At 42.2% G+C, this 19,406-nt stretch overlaps 1 protein-coding gene across 1 annotated transcript in view; it reads right to left on the reverse strand.

Annotated features, from left to right (window-relative positions):
- Positions 1 to 19,406, reverse strand: part of GREB1L (GREB1 like retinoic acid receptor coactivator) — a gene marked incomplete in the record, with an annotated part of 234,692 nt that overhangs the window by 51,344 nt on the left and 163,942 nt on the right. The window contains 4 exon segments of the mRNA XM_027773094.1: positions 12,272 to 12,469; positions 14,690 to 14,824; positions 16,747 to 16,875; positions 17,894 to 18,220. Of these exon segments, the coding sequence (XP_027628895.1) occupies positions 12,272 to 12,469; positions 14,690 to 14,824; positions 16,747 to 16,875; positions 17,894 to 18,220 (789 nt within the window).

Genomic DNA, 19,406 nt, shown 5'->3' on the forward strand with positions numbered 1-19,406 from the left:
TCCCTCTCGTGTCAAATTAAAAATAAATAAATTAACTTAAAACAACAACAACAATAATAATAATAATAAAGCTAAATACAATAATGCTTTAAAAAGGTTTAAAATATGTGAAATTGAACAATGTAATGGCTAGGACTTCAGATATTATGGTAAAAGTATAAATAAAAGCAAGGGAATAATAAACACAAATTCAGGATAAGAGTTACCGAAAGGAGGGAAATAGCATTAGGGAGGCACACAACAGTCTTCGGTGTTCTTTATTCTGGTGGGAGATGGGTGTTCATTCCATTGTGATTCTTTTATACCTTCTATAACTTTAATTCATTCAATAATTAATTTAAAAGTTCTTAAAAATAGGGACTGTAAATATCTATCCATGTTTCATAAATGATTTGAAGACAATAACTGTGCTAAATCCCATCTCATAGATCTACATCAATAAACAGCAACTATTTTTCCTTCACTTTCTATTCTAAATACTACAAAAATCGGAAGACTGTGGCAATAAATATCTGTATCCCAAGAACCAGCAGGTGGCATGGTGACTAAGGAACTGGATACTCCCACACGGCCAACCACGGTTCGAGTCCTGGACCTGGTGGCTTGCTTTCTCACTCCTCCTCCCCCTCCCCACTCTGTGTTTCTCTCTGGTCAAATTAAAATAAATGAATGAATTGGGACCAGCAGTTAGTGTAATGGCTTTGTCACTGGACTCCCATGTAGTTGACCACAGCTCGAGTCCCAGATCTGGTGGCTTAAACACACCCGGCGTGTGTGCTTATGTGCCCAAGATCCTGAGAGGAGAATGGAGGAGAAGGGATTGCAGTGTGGCCATCCTCTCTGGGAGGTGATTTCTCGTCTCTCTGTCTCTCTCTGTTTTTCTCGCTCGGTCACGCGCCATTTTGCAGAAACCTCTCAAAACAAAAATAAAAAAACGAAAGAAAAAAAGAAAGAAAGAAAGAAAGAAAGAAAGAAAGAAAGAAAGAAAGAAAGAAAGAAAAGAAAGAGGAAAATTTGTAAATTTACCCGAATTCCTCTTTATGGGATTTGAGAAAAAACATCACGTATTCTGAGCCATGCTTCTAAATCTTAAAAAGGGGAGCAGCAATTTTTCTACCATCAAGGGGCCTTGAAGGAGAATAAAACTGAAAACATATTCACCTTCGTCCATGATACCTTGCGACACCAGTGTCTAAGGTCGCCAAGGTGGAATTCTGAGTGAGCGGCCAGAAACCACTGCTAGAAGGGGCCATCAGTCTGAATATCAAGGGAAACTGATAAATCGTCAGGGAAATCTAAAATGTCCAGGTATCACTAAAGATGACCCAGTCCTCATCTCAACGCCCCACTATACTGCCTCCCGAGGGGAACGATATGTTCCGACTTGTTCATTCTTATCCCTTGATATTTTTTCTAATACAGAATTTTATTTTGATTTCTTTATAATTCTTTTTGCTCTTCCCATCAAGGAGATATTCCAAAGAAAAATAAAACTATTCTGTTTTAGCAGTTCAGCCTTTCTGTGAATTAATTTCTCTAGGGTTTTGGTATGCAGTAAGATAAAACCAAAAACACCTCTCATCTTAACAGGAGAAGGAAGTATTCAATTAATAGAGGATGCTGAGTTTTAAAGTGTTATTTTAACAATGGATATTCTCTCACCCTTATAATCTCTTTTCTTCAGATAACCTGAGAATGTCTATAGCTGGTTAAAATTCTGCTAATTGCTTTCAGAGCCCATTGAATTAGCAGTCCCTGTGTCCTCTGGTGGCCCAGCTGGCTCCCTTCTGTCCTCCCCAGGGAGAGGGGAACAAATCCTTTAATCTGGGTTTGGGAGACTGCACATTTGTACACTGCGGTACTGTTTGTTTGCGTTTGGGAGGGAAGCAGCACAAGAACAGCATTCTAAGCACGTGTGCACAGCTCCAGAGCCCTGAAGGATACACCTGACACCTACACTATGAAACTCCCTATGCTAGGTCAAAATGGATTTCCGGAACATGGTTTTAAGTGACCAAATTTGTTTTGTTTTGTTTTTGTTAGGACATGTGTGGTTACCAAAGAGAGACAGAGAGAAAGAGAAAGTGAGAAATCACCCCCAGGAAGGATGGCCATACCATAATACCTTCTCCATTTTCCTCTTGGGATCTTGGGCATGCATGCTCATGTGTGGGCATGATTTTCAAGCTGCTGGATCCAGGATTCAAACCAGAGTTGACCATGTGGGAATCCAGCACCTTAACCTCCACACCACCTGCTAGCCCCAACATCATTTGTTTTTGCCAGAGGACTACCAAACTGTAAATATTACTACTATGTCTTCTTTTCAAAATAGATCTTAACCTAGGTTCATTTCAATTGAACATGACCAAAAATACAAATAAATATGCTAATATTTATGGAGCGTTTGCTGTGTCATAGGCAAGATGGACACGGTCCCTGACTATTTCACTTTCTGGCTGGGTAGAAACATCGTTAGACAGGCAAGTACAGCACCGCATCGAGTGCCACGGCTGGACAGCTGGTGTGTTTGTGAGTGGCAGTACCGGAGGAGTGGAAGAAAGCAGAGAAAGAGTGTCATGTGTGGGCATGATTTTCAAGCTGCTGGATCCAGGATTCAAACCAGAGTTGACCATGTGGGAATCCAGCACCTTAACCTCCACACCACCTGCTAGCCCCAACATCATTTGTTTTTGCCAGAGGACTACCAAACTGTAAATATTACTACTATGTCTTCTTTTCAAAATAGATCTTAACCTAGGTTCATTTCAATTGAACATGACCAAAAATACAAATAAATATGCTAATATTTATGGAGCGTTTGCTGTGTCATAGGCAAGATGGACACGGTCCCTGACTATTTCACTTTCTGGCTGGGTAGAAACATCGTTAGACAGGCAAGTACAGCACCGCATCGAGTGCCACGGCTGGACAGCTGGTGTGTTTGTGAGTGGCAGTACCGGAGGAGTGGAAGAAAGCAGAGAAAGAGTGTGTGGGAAAGCAAAGGAACCTTGAGGTTTAAAGGAAGGTCACCAGTGCGGCCATAGGCTCAAATATGAGGACGGAAAGGTCACTGGTAATATTGGAGAGCATGCCACAAGGGCAGAGCAGGTGGGCGGGGTGTGGAGGCTGGCTGGGAGGTGGGGGTGTGAAGACGACACTGGACAGCTCTCTCAGTTTGGCAGCTGGAAGAGGGGAGAGAGAGGGTTACACAGGCTGAACAGAGGGTGCTTTTCAAGTTTATTTATTCATTTCTTCCATGAGCAAGAAAGACAGAGAGAGGAGGAGAGAGCCAGACAAGATAGACACTGGCACGTTCAGGGAGGTGTCCAGAGGCTACCCTGGAACCTTCCCTTGTGAATCATCCTCGCAGAGCATGGCATTCCACCACTTGTTTTGTCTTTGAGCGAGCAGGGCAGGTTCAAATGGATGGAGAGAGCCTCCAGAGGCTTGAGAGGGTGCAGAGTCTGCAGTAGCCACCGGAGAATGGGAGAGTGGTTCAACTAAAAAGCCAAAGAAGAATTATGCCACTGACTGGAAAGGCTGACTGTTTCCCTCCCAGTGTCCAATGTCTTGAGTATATAGCAGAGAAGCCCTTGGCCTGAAATTAGGAAAACTTGAACAGATAATTCCGGGACCCAGCAGGGCCTAGGGTACGACTAGGGGACAGGTGGCTGCAAAGGAGTTGGGATGAAGGTGTTTGAGGATGAGGAGCTGCAGGTACTAAAAGTCAGGTTATTAGTGGCTGGATAATCCATTTGGCTATGAGTGGGTATGCTCAGTGATATCTGCATGAAGGAACCTCTGGTATTTCTCTTCTACTTCAGGACAGAGTACTTTCCTAGAGATCTCATTCCCTGCCACCTTTTTCTGTTGAAATTTTATGTGACCAGCAACGAGGGGAATCCCATTGATTAGGCCATGAAACTATATTTTAAAAAGTGAGTGCGGGGGACCAGCAGATGGCATAATGGTTATTTCACTGGACTCCCATGTAGTCGACCACAGTTTGAGTCTCAGACCCAGTGGCTTAAAACTCATGCTGGGCGCGTGTGCATGCGTGCCCAAAATCCTGAGAGGAAAATGGAGAAGGGATTGCAGCATGGCCATCCCCTCCTGAGGGATGCTTTATTGCCTTCTGTCTCTCTGGTGAGTGTATGTGCCCTGCTTTATTGCATTCTGTCTCTCTGGTGAGTGTATGTGCCCTATAGCAAAAGTCTCTTTAAAAAAAAAAAGTGAGTGTGGGCTGCAGTGCCGTGCTGGTAGCACAACACTCTGCAGTGCTGGAAGCCGTATGGAAGACAGGTTCCGTTCCTGGGTCAGCCTGTACACACTGGCTGCATGTATATATGCCCACGATCCTGGCTGGCTAGGAAGGGTGGGGGACGACCACGATGTGAGACCCTGTTATGGGCACTTGTTCACCTCTCTCTTCCTCTCTTGCTTTGTCGTTCTCTATCATGAAAAAAAGAGATTTTAAAAAGAAAATGAGAATGCCCTCCTCTGTCTGTTCTCCTAATCTCTACTATTCCCTTGGATTTCCCTATGTCCATTTGTTTAGAGTAATCTTCCTACATAGAAGCAGACAAATATCTCTCCAGGTCTTTCATAATCATGCAAATTTGTCTCAGTCCCCTGAGCATCAGGTGAAACTTCCTTGACTGGATCCTGCCAGATCTGCTCCTAATTGCTGGAGATTCCCACCTGCCCCATTTTAAAAGCAGGGAGGAGAAAAATACGGACAGTTACCGGTACAATATTGGCTGTATTCATCTCACCCTCCTTGAATTGAAAGCTGCTTGCATTTTACCCTAGTGTTCTAATTTTTAGAATATGGGATCTCTTGAATGAGAAGAATTATGCTTCAACTTCATTTTTTTTTCAAACAACACAAAAGCAAAAGCATGTCCTGTAATTGAAAAATGCCTCTTCTCCCGATTAATCCAGCAGTTACAATTTTGGGTGAATTTACAGATGGTTAGCCCGTTTCATTTCCTTTTCGCTTTCGAATTCTTTCCATAACGTTTTGTTTTGTTTTCATTTCTTTTCCCCTCCTGTCCTCCCTTGTTTCCTTCCTTTATTAGAATATGAGTTGAGGTATCAAATGCCTCACTTTAGTGCTGGGTCTGCAACATCATGATGGTTTCCATTTTTGTCTTTTACTTTCAGCCACATGAGTTGCCAAGGATGTGACCTTTCCACATTTCTTGGCAGCTTGTCCCTGCCAGTGCCTCTCCTGGCAGGCTGGCTGTGGAAGAAGGCAAATGGAACCAGGAAGAAGAGAACGCAGGCATCATTTCTCCCTCTGTCCATCCCTTCCCTCCTGCTCTCCAGCCCTCCATCCACTCAAACATCAGTTCAGAACCTAACGGGGCCAAGCCCGCTCTGAATCAGGCAAGAGGCGAACAGTGACCAAACGGCAGCCTTGCTCTCAAGGTACTGACCTTTGTGTGGCCTCAGGCAAACCAAGGTCTCTTTGATTCCCATGATGAAATATGGGGAAATCGAGTCAGAGGACTTCTTGAGAATGCTTTTTTGTTTTAACAGCTACAGTTTTTGAAAAGACTTGTTTATTTATTTATTTTATATTGCTGGAGGATGCTGCATTCACAAGAGAGAAGGAGAAAGCACACCCCAATGGAGCGTGGTCATTCCACAGTCCTTTTTCTTTTCTTCATCCCATGGGGATTTAGGGCATACATGCACATGTCTCCAATGTGTTTTTCAAGCCACCAATGTCAGGATTTGAACTGCACAGTTGGCCATGTGGAATCTGGCTCCTTTAACCATTGAGTTATAGAGATGGCCCAAGAGTTTTTTTTAATGACTAGCCTCCTGCTAACTATTCTGCTCTGAACAATTTTTCTTTACACTTTAATAGCGAATGGGCAGGACTAGCAGTTGATGTAATGGCTATGTTGCTGGACCCCCATGTAGTCAACCGTGCTTTAAGTCCCAGACCTGGTGGCTTAAACTCACACTGGGCGCGTGTGCGTGCGTGCCCAAGATCCCAAGGAGAATGGAGGAGAAGGGATTGCAGCATGACCATGCCCCCTGGTGGGTGATTTCTTGCTTTCTGTCTCTCTGTCTCTTTCTGTTTTTCTGGCAAGTACATGGGCCCTATAGCAAAAGCCTCTCAAAAAGAAAAAAGTTAAAAATAATGTATGGGCTATTCTTGTCTATCAATTGGTGTGCATTTCAAGAGTATGAACATATTTAAATATCTTTTTTTTTGGAGAGGTTTTTGATATAGGGCACGTGTGCTCGCCAGATAGAGAGAGACAGAGACAGAAATCAAGAAAAAATCACCTCCCAGGGGTGATGGCCATGCTGCAATCCCTTCTCCTCCATTCTCCTCGGGATCTTGGGCACGCATGCACATGCGCCCGGCGTGAGTTTAAGCCACAAGGTCGAGACGAACCGTGGTCGACTACATGGGAATCCAGAGACATAGCCATCACGCTAACTGCTGATCCCAAATACCTTTTTTTTTAAAAGAGAGATTTTTGCCATAGGGCACATGCACTTGCTGGAGAAATAGACAGAAAGCAAGAAATCAATCCCCAGTGGGGGATGGTCATGTCCCAATCCCTTCTCCTCCATTCTCCTCTCAGGCTTTTGGGAATGTATGTACTTGTGCCCCAGCGTGAGTCTCAAGCCACTGGGTCCAGGACTTGAACCACATCGAACATGTGGGAGTTCCCGTGATGTAACCATTACATTATCTACTGGTCCCTGAACATATTTAAATATCAAAGCAAATACATTCTGATGTAGTTATAATATGGAATACTATAGATTCAGTAAGATTGACCTTACAAAAGCTTCTCAAATGATATGGAAGAATGTGCACATTATAATGTCAAGTGAACTGGACATAGGGAAGAGAGGTGGAATATCAGGTATTAAGTCATTTATTAACAAACTGTGTTTATTCTTGAATGGTAGAATTATAAAAGTTTAAAATTTTCTTCTTTTATTTTTAAAAATAAAGAATACCATGATCATAGTTTTTCTATATAAAGGTTATTTTTAAATACATAGAAGTCATCATTTTGACAGTGAAAAAAAAAATCAGTAGGTATGCCAAAGCCAGATGTGAATAATTTGTAAGTTATGGTTTGCACTGAACTTTATAAATCTGTCCATAACATTTTTTTTTCTAGATTCTTAAGCTTATGTAACTGGTCAAGTTCGCAGACCTTTCTGAAGGGTGACAATCTAAAAATATCTACTTTAGAAAACTGTGAGGGCAATGAGAAGGGGAAAGGGAAGACTTACACAAGTTCTTCATCTGTCAAAAACACAAGGTCTATTTGGGGGCCTGCATATATTAGGAAAGATGAAAGTGCCAGTCACCCAGAGGTTATTTCAGGAACGGCTCTGCAGGTGATTCCGTCACTTCAGACAGGTGCTGTGCGGTCCTTGTTCAAGCCTGACTCAGGATATCAGATAACAAACTTGGAGAGGCCATAAATGCCAACCGGCACAAGTGAAACACCTAAAAGAGAACGTACTCCCTCTGTCCGGGTTATGGAAGCAGAGAACCCGTAACAAATAACAAAATCCTGGTTACCGCGTGGTGTGACAGCAGCCTGTGCATTTCCCACAACACAGGAGGGCAGAAGGAGAATTAAAAACGGCCAGAAGTCAGAGGAGTCTAACTCACCCTGGTTCCTGGGACAGCTGTGAGAGAAGGCATTTGACCGTTTCTAGCTCATCACCTACAAGATGTTACTTCCAACAGGTCTTTTTGTAGCTTAATACAGATAGAGACCCGAAAGAGAAAACGGCATTTTTTTTTTTTGGAGAGTTTTTTTGCTATGGGGCGTGTGCGCTCGCCAGACAGACAGACATAGAGACGGAAAGCGAGAAATCACCCCCCAGGGGGGGATGGTCATGCTGCAATCCCTTCTCCTCCGTTCTCCTCTCGGGATCTTGGGCACGCACACACACGCGCCCAGCGTGAGTTTTAAGCCACCGGGTCCGGGACGCGAACCACGGTAGACTACATGGGAGTCCAGCGACATAGCCATTACACTAACTGCTGATTCCCAAAACTGCATTTTTTTTAAGAGAGATGTTTACCATGGGACATGTGCGCTTACTAGAGAGACACAGAGAGAGAAAGTGAGAAATTACTCCCTGGGAGGATGGCCATGCTGTAATCCCTTCTCCTCCATTCTCCTCTTAGGATTTTGGGCACACATGCACACGTGCCTGGCCTGAGTTTTAAGCCATTGAATCCAGGACTCGGACCGCGGTGGACACTGTGGGAGTCCAGGGACGTAACCTTTACACCATCTGCTGGTCCTGAAAACTGCATCGTTAACCAGGCACTTGAGCTGCATACGATTAGGACAAGACTTTCCACACATCAATCATAGTCACCAAGAGAAGTTAAAGAGAGAGGGGCAAAGCTACTATCAGGCTAGCCCCACAGTCTAGTGGTTAAGGGAACTAAATCCCACAAGGCTGACTGCAGTTTGAATTCTGGTCCTGGCAGCTTGAAGAACATGCCAGGCACATGTGTATGCATGCCCAAATCCTGGCAGGGTAGAAAAATGAAGAAGAGATTGAGGTGTGACCATGTCCCACTGGGGATTGCTCTCTCTCTCTGTCTCTTTTGCAAGCACATATAATCTTTGGCAATTAATAAAACTAAAAAAAATATATATATATGTTCAGCCACTCATTTGGCCCCTGGAGCTAACAGCAAAAGATTACTTAACAGAATCAGCTATTCAAAGTGTAGTCTTGACCACGGCATTGGCACCCCCAAAGCTTGTCAGAAATGCATATCCACAGCCCACCCAGACCCACTAAAGGGCAATCTGCATTTTTTTAAGAATTATTTTTAAAATTTAATTTTATTTATTCATTAATTTATTTTAATATGACCAGACACACACATACACACACACACACACACACACACACACACACAGAGAGAGAGAGAGAGAAAGCGAAAGTGAGAAAGTCCAGGACTTGAACCACGGTTGGCCGTGTGGGAGTGCCCAGCGCCTTAGCCACCACGCCACCTGCTGGTCCCTGGCAATCTGCATTTTAACAAGATCCCTGGGTGATCTGCATGTACAGTAAAGTTTGAGAGGCACTGTATTATAGGTATGAAACATCAACCACATTGTAAGCTCTTCTGAATTTTTCTGTTTCCCTGTTTTCAAATATATTAAAAGTAAAATTCTTTACTGTAGCAAAAAGATTCATCTTCCAGCTAAAAAGTGTGCATATGTGTGTGTGTGTGTGTGCGTGTGTGTGTGTATTTTGTTGTTCACATTGTCACTATATTGATCTGGTTGTCATGGATTCACCAAGACCACTTCCAGAGATACTCTTCCTGAATTTTGTAGTTGAGAAAATTACTTAAATAGTCATTCCTCTTAAAAGCATAAGAAAGCAGTCCCTCTGAGTTTCTTCTTTAGATTCCCTCTTACTGTTCATGCCAACATGGGTACTTTAAAACATTGTGCTGGCTTTGATACTGCTCACCAAACTTTACTTGTATCCCAGCAAGCCCATTTATGTCAGATTTTACACATGAAGTTGCTTCCAAAATATTTTTCCATGTCCTTGGTTCATAAGCCAATGGTCTAGACTGTCTAGTGCTCCTTTTTGTACGGCTCACAGGCAATTGCCACAGATGTATAACACCCACTGAGAGGAAAGGGAAAATGTCTCTAATTCTTTTGATATCTTACAATGCAAAAATCAACATGTTAAAGTCATCTGGATAAAAGTATATATTCCCCTCCTTACTGGAGACAACTTGTCATTAACATTCACACCCCCTCTGGTACTAAGAACTGCTTGAGAAAGCATTTAGCAACAACAGGTGGTCCTGGTTGCACTTAAGCCATTCCCCTAGGGAACAACACATGCTTACGCTGTAGATTCCCAGGCCAGTAAACCCAAGACAAAATTACAACTCCCAGTAGTCAGCTCATTTAGTCTTACACAGTAGAGTTCATCTTCATTGTTGAGAATGGAAAATGTATTCCTTTTAGAAAAAAAAAAAAAGGCAGTATAATAGAGGAAGGGAAAAACTGTTGAAAGTTAACAGACTCTGGAGATAATAAAAAAATTCAGCCAATAATCAGCTTTGGGATTTGGGGCAAGAACTCAAGATTTCTGTTCATTAACAGTGTCAGTGTGTATAAAAATTAAGAGGTTTAAGAATCCTAAATGGCCTATGAAAATACATTAAGAAGTACAAGGGTGCATTAATTTAGATAAAAATTTGGTGCTTATTAGAACATGTTTTTTTACTGATTTTTACAAGAGTAAATATGAAAAAAATTAAGTGTCCTGGGACTAAGTTTCTCCAAGGAAACTTCAGTATTTCAATGTTCTATTTAGATCGTTTCAATACAATTTACTGTAAACGTTCTATAAGCCAATATATTGTGTCAGGCTTCTGAAATGCATAGACAACACATAGATTTTGACTTACAGTTTATTCGTCCTTAGCTAAAGCTTCCAACTATAGCACCATATTTAATGTCCATTATAATCTGGTTTCCAGCTTCAATTTCTACTAAAATGTTATGCTCAGAGTCCACAGATCACTCTATATATATTCAGCCACTCATTTGGCCCCTGGAGCTAACAGCAAAAGATTACTTAACAGAATCAGCTATTCAAAGTGTAGTCTTGACCACGGCATTGGCACCCCCAAAGCTTGTCAGAAATGCATATCCACAGCCCACCCAGACCCACTAAAGGGCAATCTGCATTTTTTTAAGAATTATTTTTAAAATTTAATTTTATTTATTCATTAATTTGTTTTAATATGACCAGACACACACATACACACACACACACACACACACACACAACACACACAGAGAGAGAGAGAGAGAAAGCGAAAGTGAGAAAGTCCAGGACTTGAACCACGGTTGGCCGTGTGGGAGTGCCCAGCGCCTTAGCCACCACGCCACCTGCTGGTCACTGGCAATCTGCATTTTAATAAGATTGCCGCGTGTGCATTTTAACAAGATCCCTGGGTGATCTGCATGTACAGTAAAGTTTGAGAGGCACTGTATTATAGGTATGAAACATCAACCACATTGTAAGCTCTTCTGAATTTTTCTGTTTCCCTGTTTTCAAATATATTAAAAGTAAAATTCTTTACTGTAGCAAAAAGATTCATCTTCCAGCTAAAAAGTGTGCATATGTGTGTGTGTGTGTGTGCACACGTCTTTACCCCAGCTACGGTAATCAGAAGCAACTATGATTTTCTTTTCAAACTTTTGCAAATGTAAGCGTTTTCTAGCTGTCTCAATTTTCTAAATACCTTATAATTTCTTATAAGTCCAAGAAAATTTTATTTTTGAAAAGGGATATTATTTATCACATATTTGTAAAATTTTTACTCTCTACCTTTTAAAAAATTATTTATTTAATTTTTATTTATTTTAATTTGACCAGAGAGAGACACAAGAGAGAGAGAAAAGGAAAGTGAGAAAGGAAGCCACCAGGCCCGGGACTCAAACCATGGTTGGCCATGTGGGAGTGTCCAGCACCTCAACCACCATGCCACCTGCTGGTCCCCTGCTCTCTACCTTTTTATATTTTCTGGGAAGATATTTTTTCCTCCAGACTTATTCTCTTAAAGTTATTAGGTATAATTCTAACCTTGTATTTTTGTAGTGAGATTTCTCATTGTTGGCCTGGGGGTGGGTTCTGGGTTCCTGGGGGGCAGATGTGCTGGTAATGTGTTAATTGTCCAAGGTGTCACCGAAAGAATGTGACCCATCTGAGAGTGGAAGAAGTGCTTGCCTGGGAAGTCTCTTTGTAAGTGAGTGGCCAGGTTCCAGTCCCACGGGTTACATCATGGACTTAGTATCTGGCAAAATCGCACGTCAGCTTACCTTCAACCGTGGAGAGAAGAAGGCCAGAGAACTTTGAGGGGAAACTTATTGATAAATTTGAAGCAACATTTTGTTACTGAAGAAAGTATTTTTAAAAATAATTATTCATTTAATTTTATTATTATTGTTTTAAATTTGCTCTAGGGTACGTGTGCTCACCAGAGAGACAGAGAGAGAGAGGAAAAGTGAGAAAGCAAGCTCCCAGGTCCAGGACTTGAACTGTGGTCAACCATGTGGAAGTCTGCACCTTAATCACCACGCCACCTGCTGGCCCCCTAAAGAAAATTTTAAGTGTACTATAAACATTTGGATTAAGAAAGAGGCAGAGGGGATTTAAGGCTGGATCTAGGAAAGCATCCTCTTTGAAAGTTTCCTCTTACCTGATTGTCGAATCCGTTGAAGAGTCTGCTGGACCAGAACCTCCGATCTTGGGACAATGATGATAAAGTCCACTTTGCTGAAGTGGCCGAGGTCCAGGCTCTGGCTGCCACTATCTGCTATAGCACACACCTGGGACAACAGTTTTCTGGCAACTGTAAGCTGTGGTTGATAAATTTGGAAGGTTTCATGATCTAAATCTAAGATGAAAAAGTCGTAAGATCAATGTTAATTTACTTCCGTGATGACCACTATGAATCCACATGGGGACATCTGACACACACACAGAAAAGTAATGCTCTACCACCAGGAATTCTCACTTGCTATTTGTACTCTCACTGAGTTTTAATAGACTTGCCTGTTTTCCCTGAAAACTTGGCTGACATGTGCTGAGGAGTGGGTATGGCAGTTTCACAGGTGTATTTGCTTTAAAATTGATTGATGGTCTTACAAATCCCTAATTCAACACCTCCCACCCCAACCCAGAAATGGTGGAGACAGGCTACCTTCTCGCAGCCAGAGCCAGGACTTATCTCTGGAAGGGGGAGGGTTTCCCAGTTTGGAGAAACAGGTGATGCAGTAACTAAAGTACAGTTGAGTCCTTTGCACTTTTCCGGATGGCACCACAGTAAAATTTTCCTCCTCAGCAAGTTAGTTGCAGCATGACCCCAAACTGCCCTTCTGGTGACTACATAACGTAGGTCACAGAGACATAACCCTCACCTCTCCTCCCACTGGGCTCGACTCTGCCAGTGCTTATGACCTGGCAGGCCTAGGTGGTTGTGGCCAACTCCAGTGCTGACGCCTGTGCTATCTGAAGAGCCCTGAGTCACGGCACAGCCAGCTGGCCATGCGGGAGACCAAGTATTAGGAAACACTGCCCAGATACACTCAGCGTGCCAGCAGCGTTTATCGCAAGATAGAGTCAAGCGATCAGTCTCTCTTATATGTGCACGCACATGCACACACGATGAAAGACATGAGCTCAGTCAGACACTGGAGTGGGCGACAGCTACTTCTTTAACAGGTTGCTTTGTTTTGTTTTGTTTTAAAATCAGGAACGTATTTGGCAGTTAGACGGAAACTGAATTACAAGAACCTAATTAATGTTTTCTAAAATCAAATTTCAATGCAGCTGAAGCAAAAACAGTAGTCCCAGTACCCCAGCTGGGAGAGCTAAGGAAAACGCACCAACCGTAGTCCCAGCACTGCAACTTTAATAGCCCAGTTTTTTTTTTTTTTTTACTTGTCAGCCCAGTCGTTTTTACACTGCAAAGGCTAAGGCTGATCAAAGTAAGCCTGTCTTCTAACACAGTGGGACTGGTTTTTCCTTCCTTCATTTCACGGGTTGGGTGGGTGAGAACTAAATATATACATAAAGGTATAGAACTTAACTTCGCAAAATTTAAAGTTTGAGAAAACATAAAAATTTATTTTAAAAGCTTTACGCAATGATTCTTAAAAACGGGGAACCAAGGATATGTACTTGGAAATTTCTAAGTACCCTCAGAATTTTTAAATTCTGAATTTGTGAACAATTTGGAACAGTTAACATAGACACATTGTAGATCCTCTGGGTCACCACTTTATTACCAATGCAGTCCGGAAGTCAAAACATTGTATTGCTTGTGTTTGCATTTGTTTTTATGACTGAGCTGAGGTCAAGCCATGCTACTTTGATTGTGTGAGGCAATCCTAATATATAAATGATGCATTCCTATCAAGGGAAGGCCAAATGGTTGTCAGCGGCAGCTTAGACGGGTCTGTTTCCCATCTATCCTTTCTCCTGTTCTGTCTTCCATCCTCTCCTATGTTGTCCCCTGTCACTCAGCAAATTAGGGAAGGAATCTCAATGCACAGGAATCCAGTCTCATGAGTGGACTCCTCATCCCAGGCCCACAGTGCCCCCATGAGCTGCAGCAGCTTGCAGGCAGATGATGCACTGTATTGCTGCCCCATCTGCCAGGAAGGCCTCACTCTTTCTGAGGTTACATGAGTTTTATAAGTCAGGGAATAAGCGACGAGGAGGAGCCTTGGGCCCTGCATGGATTGTAGTCTAGACTTTTCCAAGTGGTTCTTTGAAGCCCTCAGCAAGCGTGGCAACTGTCTGGGAACAGCTGATAGAGCTATGGAAAAGGCACCGAGGACTCTGGAATCACTCGGAGAAAAGAAGGGCCTGCTTAAGAGAAAGTCTTTGACTTTGATTTTAATTCTAAAAGACTTTTAGTAAAAGCAAGACATTTGATCCAGGCCTCATAATAAATGTTTCTAATTTGAACCAGATCTTCTTGTAGACAATGAAGAAGAGCCTGTCATGGTCTATGACTAAAAATGTGTCCTCGCGGCCCTCAGAATGACTTAGCTCCTATAATGTCTGCCCTGAGGGGTGGTTTCCTTCTCTTGGTCTCAGGTGACATTACCCAGGTTTTGTGTGGGAATCATAGCAGCAGCTTCCTGAGGTGATACACATTCATTAAGGTCTCCATTGAAAGGGGTAACCACACTGTCTCCTCTCCTTTGTTGCATTTTTTCTAGCAGCTTGTCCAGGTCATCGCCTATTATGAAATAAAGAAGGAATGATATATTTCTGTCATTTTTATCAGCTCTCAGTTGAGTGGTTAAGCTTGTTCTCAGCAAGATCTGCTGGCCAGCCAGCAATTCATGACAGAGTTTACATCTGGTCATTGCTATAGTGGTGTCTCTATAGCAAGAACTGTTGTCATCATGATACTTAGGTTATAAGTATCATGCTTACAATTTATACACTTTCACATAATGTAGGTAGTGGCACAGTGGTAATGCAACTGAACCACATCAGAAAGGTCTGGGATTCATGTCCTGGGACCTCTCTGAGCATCCCTGGCTCATACATACTATATCTCTTGACCTCCATAAAATTAAAAAGCAGGCAGGGGCCAGTGAGTGGCATGGTGAGGGCTGGATCCCACATGGTTGATAACATAGTTCAAGTCTCAGACCTGGCAGCTTGAGAAACATGCCCGCTGAAAGTGCATACATGCCCAAGATCACAAAAGAAGGGAGAGGTAGAGGTAAAAGGATTGTGGTGTGACCATTCCCCATAGAGGGCGCTATCTCACTGTCTCTGTTTCTCTCTGTCTCTCTCCAGTGAGCTTATGTGCCCTTTGGCAAAATTTTTTAAAAAAAGAGAGAGAGCAAGGAGTATGTGAGCATAACAACAAAAAGAAAAGCCTTAAAGACTATGCTTCTCACATAAAAGCTAAAATAAAATGTGTACATAAGTAAACAAAAAAGAAAATAAATGAGGGAGGAGAAAATGTATACCATAAATGACATAGGATTAATGGCTTTAATATACAGAATTTTTACAAAACAAGTAGAAAAAGGTAAACATTCAGGTTAAGAGACCTAACAGGCAATTCACAGCGGGGAAAAAAAAAAAGCAGGCAGGATAGAATAATTCTATAGTTTGAGTGTCTCTTATCCAAAATGTTTAGGTAAAGAAGTACTTTGGATTTCAGAGTTTTATGGATTTTGTAATATTCGCATGCACATAACGAGATGTCTTAGGGATAGGCTCTAAGACTAAATATAAAATTCATTTGTTTCACATACACCTTATATACATAGCCTGATGTCATTTGACACAATATGTTTGTGATGTAGCATACTGACTATTACCTGTCTCTTGAGATCAGGTGTGAAATTTTTCACTTGTTGACATCATGGTAGTACTCAAAAAGTTTCCAACACTTAGAGCATTTCGGATTTTGAGTTTGGGGATAGAGAATGCTCAACATATTAGAAAACTCGGATCTGAGCCAGGTAGTGGCACAGTGGTAATGCACACCAGGAAGGTCTTGGGTTCATATCCTGGTACCTCTCTGAGCACCCTTGACATGCATGCATGCTCATGACTGAAGCTTGCTGAGACCTAGAGGTCCTGGGGGGAGTGCCTGTCTCTCTATCTCATGGAATAAATAAGTGAATAAACTTTCAAAATTTAACAAAAACAAAACACTGGGCCAATAGGGGGCATGGTAGTTAAGGCAATGGACTCCCACAATGGCTGACCACAGTTCAAGTTCCAGACCTGGCGGCTTGTTTTCTCACTTTCTCTCTCTGCCTCTCTGTCTTTCTTTGGTGAGTGTATGTGTCCTATAGGACAAATTGAAAAAAAAAAATAAATAAATAAATAAAAGAAAGTAAATAATTCTAAAAAAATTAAAACCCCTGAGATCAGAGAGAGATTTGCTGACGGTCACTCAACAAGGTCATGGCTGAACGGAGGCTTCTGATCCTAGTATGGATGTGCCTTCCCTTGGAGCCCTTGCTGCTTCCTGTGGTGTCAGTAACAAAATACCCAGAAGAAATCTTCAAAGGCGAAGATCAGCTGACTAACAAACTCCACACTGCTCTCCCTGACAGGCTGAGATTTAAGGTCAGAAAATCCCACAGCCAGGGGCTGGCCATGTTGTTGAATAGCACAACCACTCACCTAAAGACGTGGTTTTGAAATGTGATGCCAGGAAACTGACCTTTCCTGTGATGAGCTCATAACTAATTTCTTTCAAAAACTCACTGGTGGTGAGCATGCTCTCTGCCAGAGCTCGGGACTGATGCTGACCTGCAGGATGGTGGGGAAGAAGGTTATTCATGAAAGTCACAACTGGAAACAACAGAAGTCTGTAGCTGCAGGGATGTGGTTAAGATCGTCACAGAACATCAAAACATGTGAACTCTTATGTGGAGTTTGAAATGTCATTTGAAAACTATAAACAATATCAGAAAATGTTTCTAATATAATGCTAGGTCAACACTGCAAAAATGATGCCCCTTGTGTTTGTAATCATGAAAACATATACCTACGTGTGTTTAAAGCCTAGGGAAGAAGATGAAAACAATCTTATAAAAATGGGTTTGCATGGTTATTATTAATATTTGCCTTGGGACCAGCAGGTGGCATAGTGGTTAAGGTGCTAGACTCCCATATGGCTGACTGCAGTCTGAATCCTGGACCTGCTGGCTTGAAAATAACACCAAGCATGTGTGCATGTGTGCCCCAAACTCCAGGACAAGAATGGAAGAGAAGGGATTGCAGTGTGGCCATACCCCCTGGGTGGCGATTTCTCACAATTCCTCTCATTGTCTCTGGCGAGCACAGGTGCTCTATGAGAAAAATTAAAAAAAAAAAAAGTTGATGTTGTACCATTAAATAGACTTTTCAGTGAAGAGGGAAATATCAATACATGAGCTACGTTTCTGGCAAATCTGATTAACTGGCTTAGGCCACCTGTGCACTGGCTCTATCTCACCCTAGAAGTGGTCACATTTCCAAAATCTTTTAAGGACAGAGGTTCCGTGAGACAAGGGTGTCTGTTACGAGGGCAAGCTTTGCAGCAATGCTTGCACAACTGGCAGACAGGGCACCACCCAGACTGAAGGCTATGGACACCTGATCTGAGGCGGGAAGAGTTAAAATGAGGAGAAAGAGCTCACGTTGGAGCAGTTAACCAGAGGTTGATTTGTGGATGCCTGACACACACAATAAACATTTATCAAATGACAGATCATTGGGTGAATGAAATAAACAACAGCAAAGTAATAATAATAATAATATTAATAACAAAACCCACATCACTCACCTAATACTACCACACAAAATTCATTTCCTCTGATTTTTGATGCACAAATTGCCACGACATAATCTGGTAGTCTTTGATAGTGTCTCATTTCACTGAGCGTCCTCAATGTCTCTGAAATGCCCTCCGCCAAAGAGTTTTGGGTCACAATCACATGAACCAAGTCTTGAGATACACTCGCAATTAATCTAGCAAGCCAGGGGAGTTGTCCTGGTGTCACAGGGATGCACTGAGCACCCATCTGCAGGGTTCTCTCTCTCAGAGTAAATTCCTGCATAGCTTTCAGCATAATTTGCTCAAATTCTTCCCTGAGAGGTATCTGATCAGGACCTATATTGAAAAGAATTACAGATAGAGCTTTAAAAATCACAGGTAGAAGAGAGAGAGACACACCCACATGCCATTATTCATGTCCCTTCAAGCTTACCACACTCACTCTTTTTCCTGGGGTAGTTTCAAGTAAAGAGCCTCTACTAACCATTTCCCTTTGGGAAATTACACAGACAAACAAAAAAAAAAAAAACAAAACAAAAAAAATGGGCTTCTGTTTTCCTTTATTCTACTCCTGGTCTCTTTAAACGAGGGTGCACTGAGTCTCAATTCCATTGCATGCCTAGGGAGGCAGTCACTACAAGTGGCCTATGTTTTGACCCACTAACTTGGCATTATGAACACTGTTAATGACTAATGAAATAAGAAACCAATTTACTGTGTATAATCAATTTTAAGTTCCATTCATTTCCCATTCGATTCATAGGTACCAAGAAGAACATGTGAATATATTGTCTCTACATCTAATTTTGGGAATACTGTTCAAAGGAATATTAAGTTAAATTATTTTTTACTCCCAATTTATATTTTAGGCAGCCTTACACTTTCCCCAGATAACGAATGCTCTCCTCGTCTAGTTATCCCACAGTCTCCTGGAAGGTTAAATATGGCACTTGGCCCTCGTCCCTCACTGTGGTTAGGGCTAAGCCTAGACTGACCAGCAGTCCCTGGAATCAGAAGCAGTCTTTAGAACAAAATAAGCAAGTCAATGCTAGGCCTCAGAATGACACATATGAACTACAATTTCTACACTGAATTTAAATTGAAACCAGTGAAATTATATTCACCCTCTCCAGTCAGTCCCTTTTTTTTTTTTTTTTTTTTTTTTTTTTTCTGTGTAAACCTGAGATTTGAAACTCAGGGTCCCATAAACAGACACAAATGCGTCAGTGTCTATGATGAAACTAAGCAATCATCCCAGAGCCCAGAGCTAAGAGCCCCTATGACAGAACATAGAAAGACTGGACTGCTGGGACCAGCAGATGGCGTAATGGTAGCATAGCTGAATTCGCACATAGTCAACCACAGTTTGAGTCCCAGACTCAGGAGCTTGAAACTCATGCTGGGCACACGTGCATGCGTGCCCAAACTCCTGAAAGGTGAATAGAGTAGAAGGGATTACGGTGTGGCCATCCACCCTGGGGGGTGATTTCTAGCTTTCTGTCACTCTATCTCTCTGGCATGC

This window comes from Tupaia chinensis, unplaced genomic scaffold, assembly GCF_000334495.1.
Source record: "Tupaia chinensis unplaced genomic scaffold, TupChi_1.0 Scaffold000320_2, whole genome shotgun sequence".
In the NCBI taxonomy this organism is placed as follows: domain Eukaryota; kingdom Metazoa; phylum Chordata; class Mammalia; order Scandentia; family Tupaiidae; genus Tupaia; species Tupaia belangeri.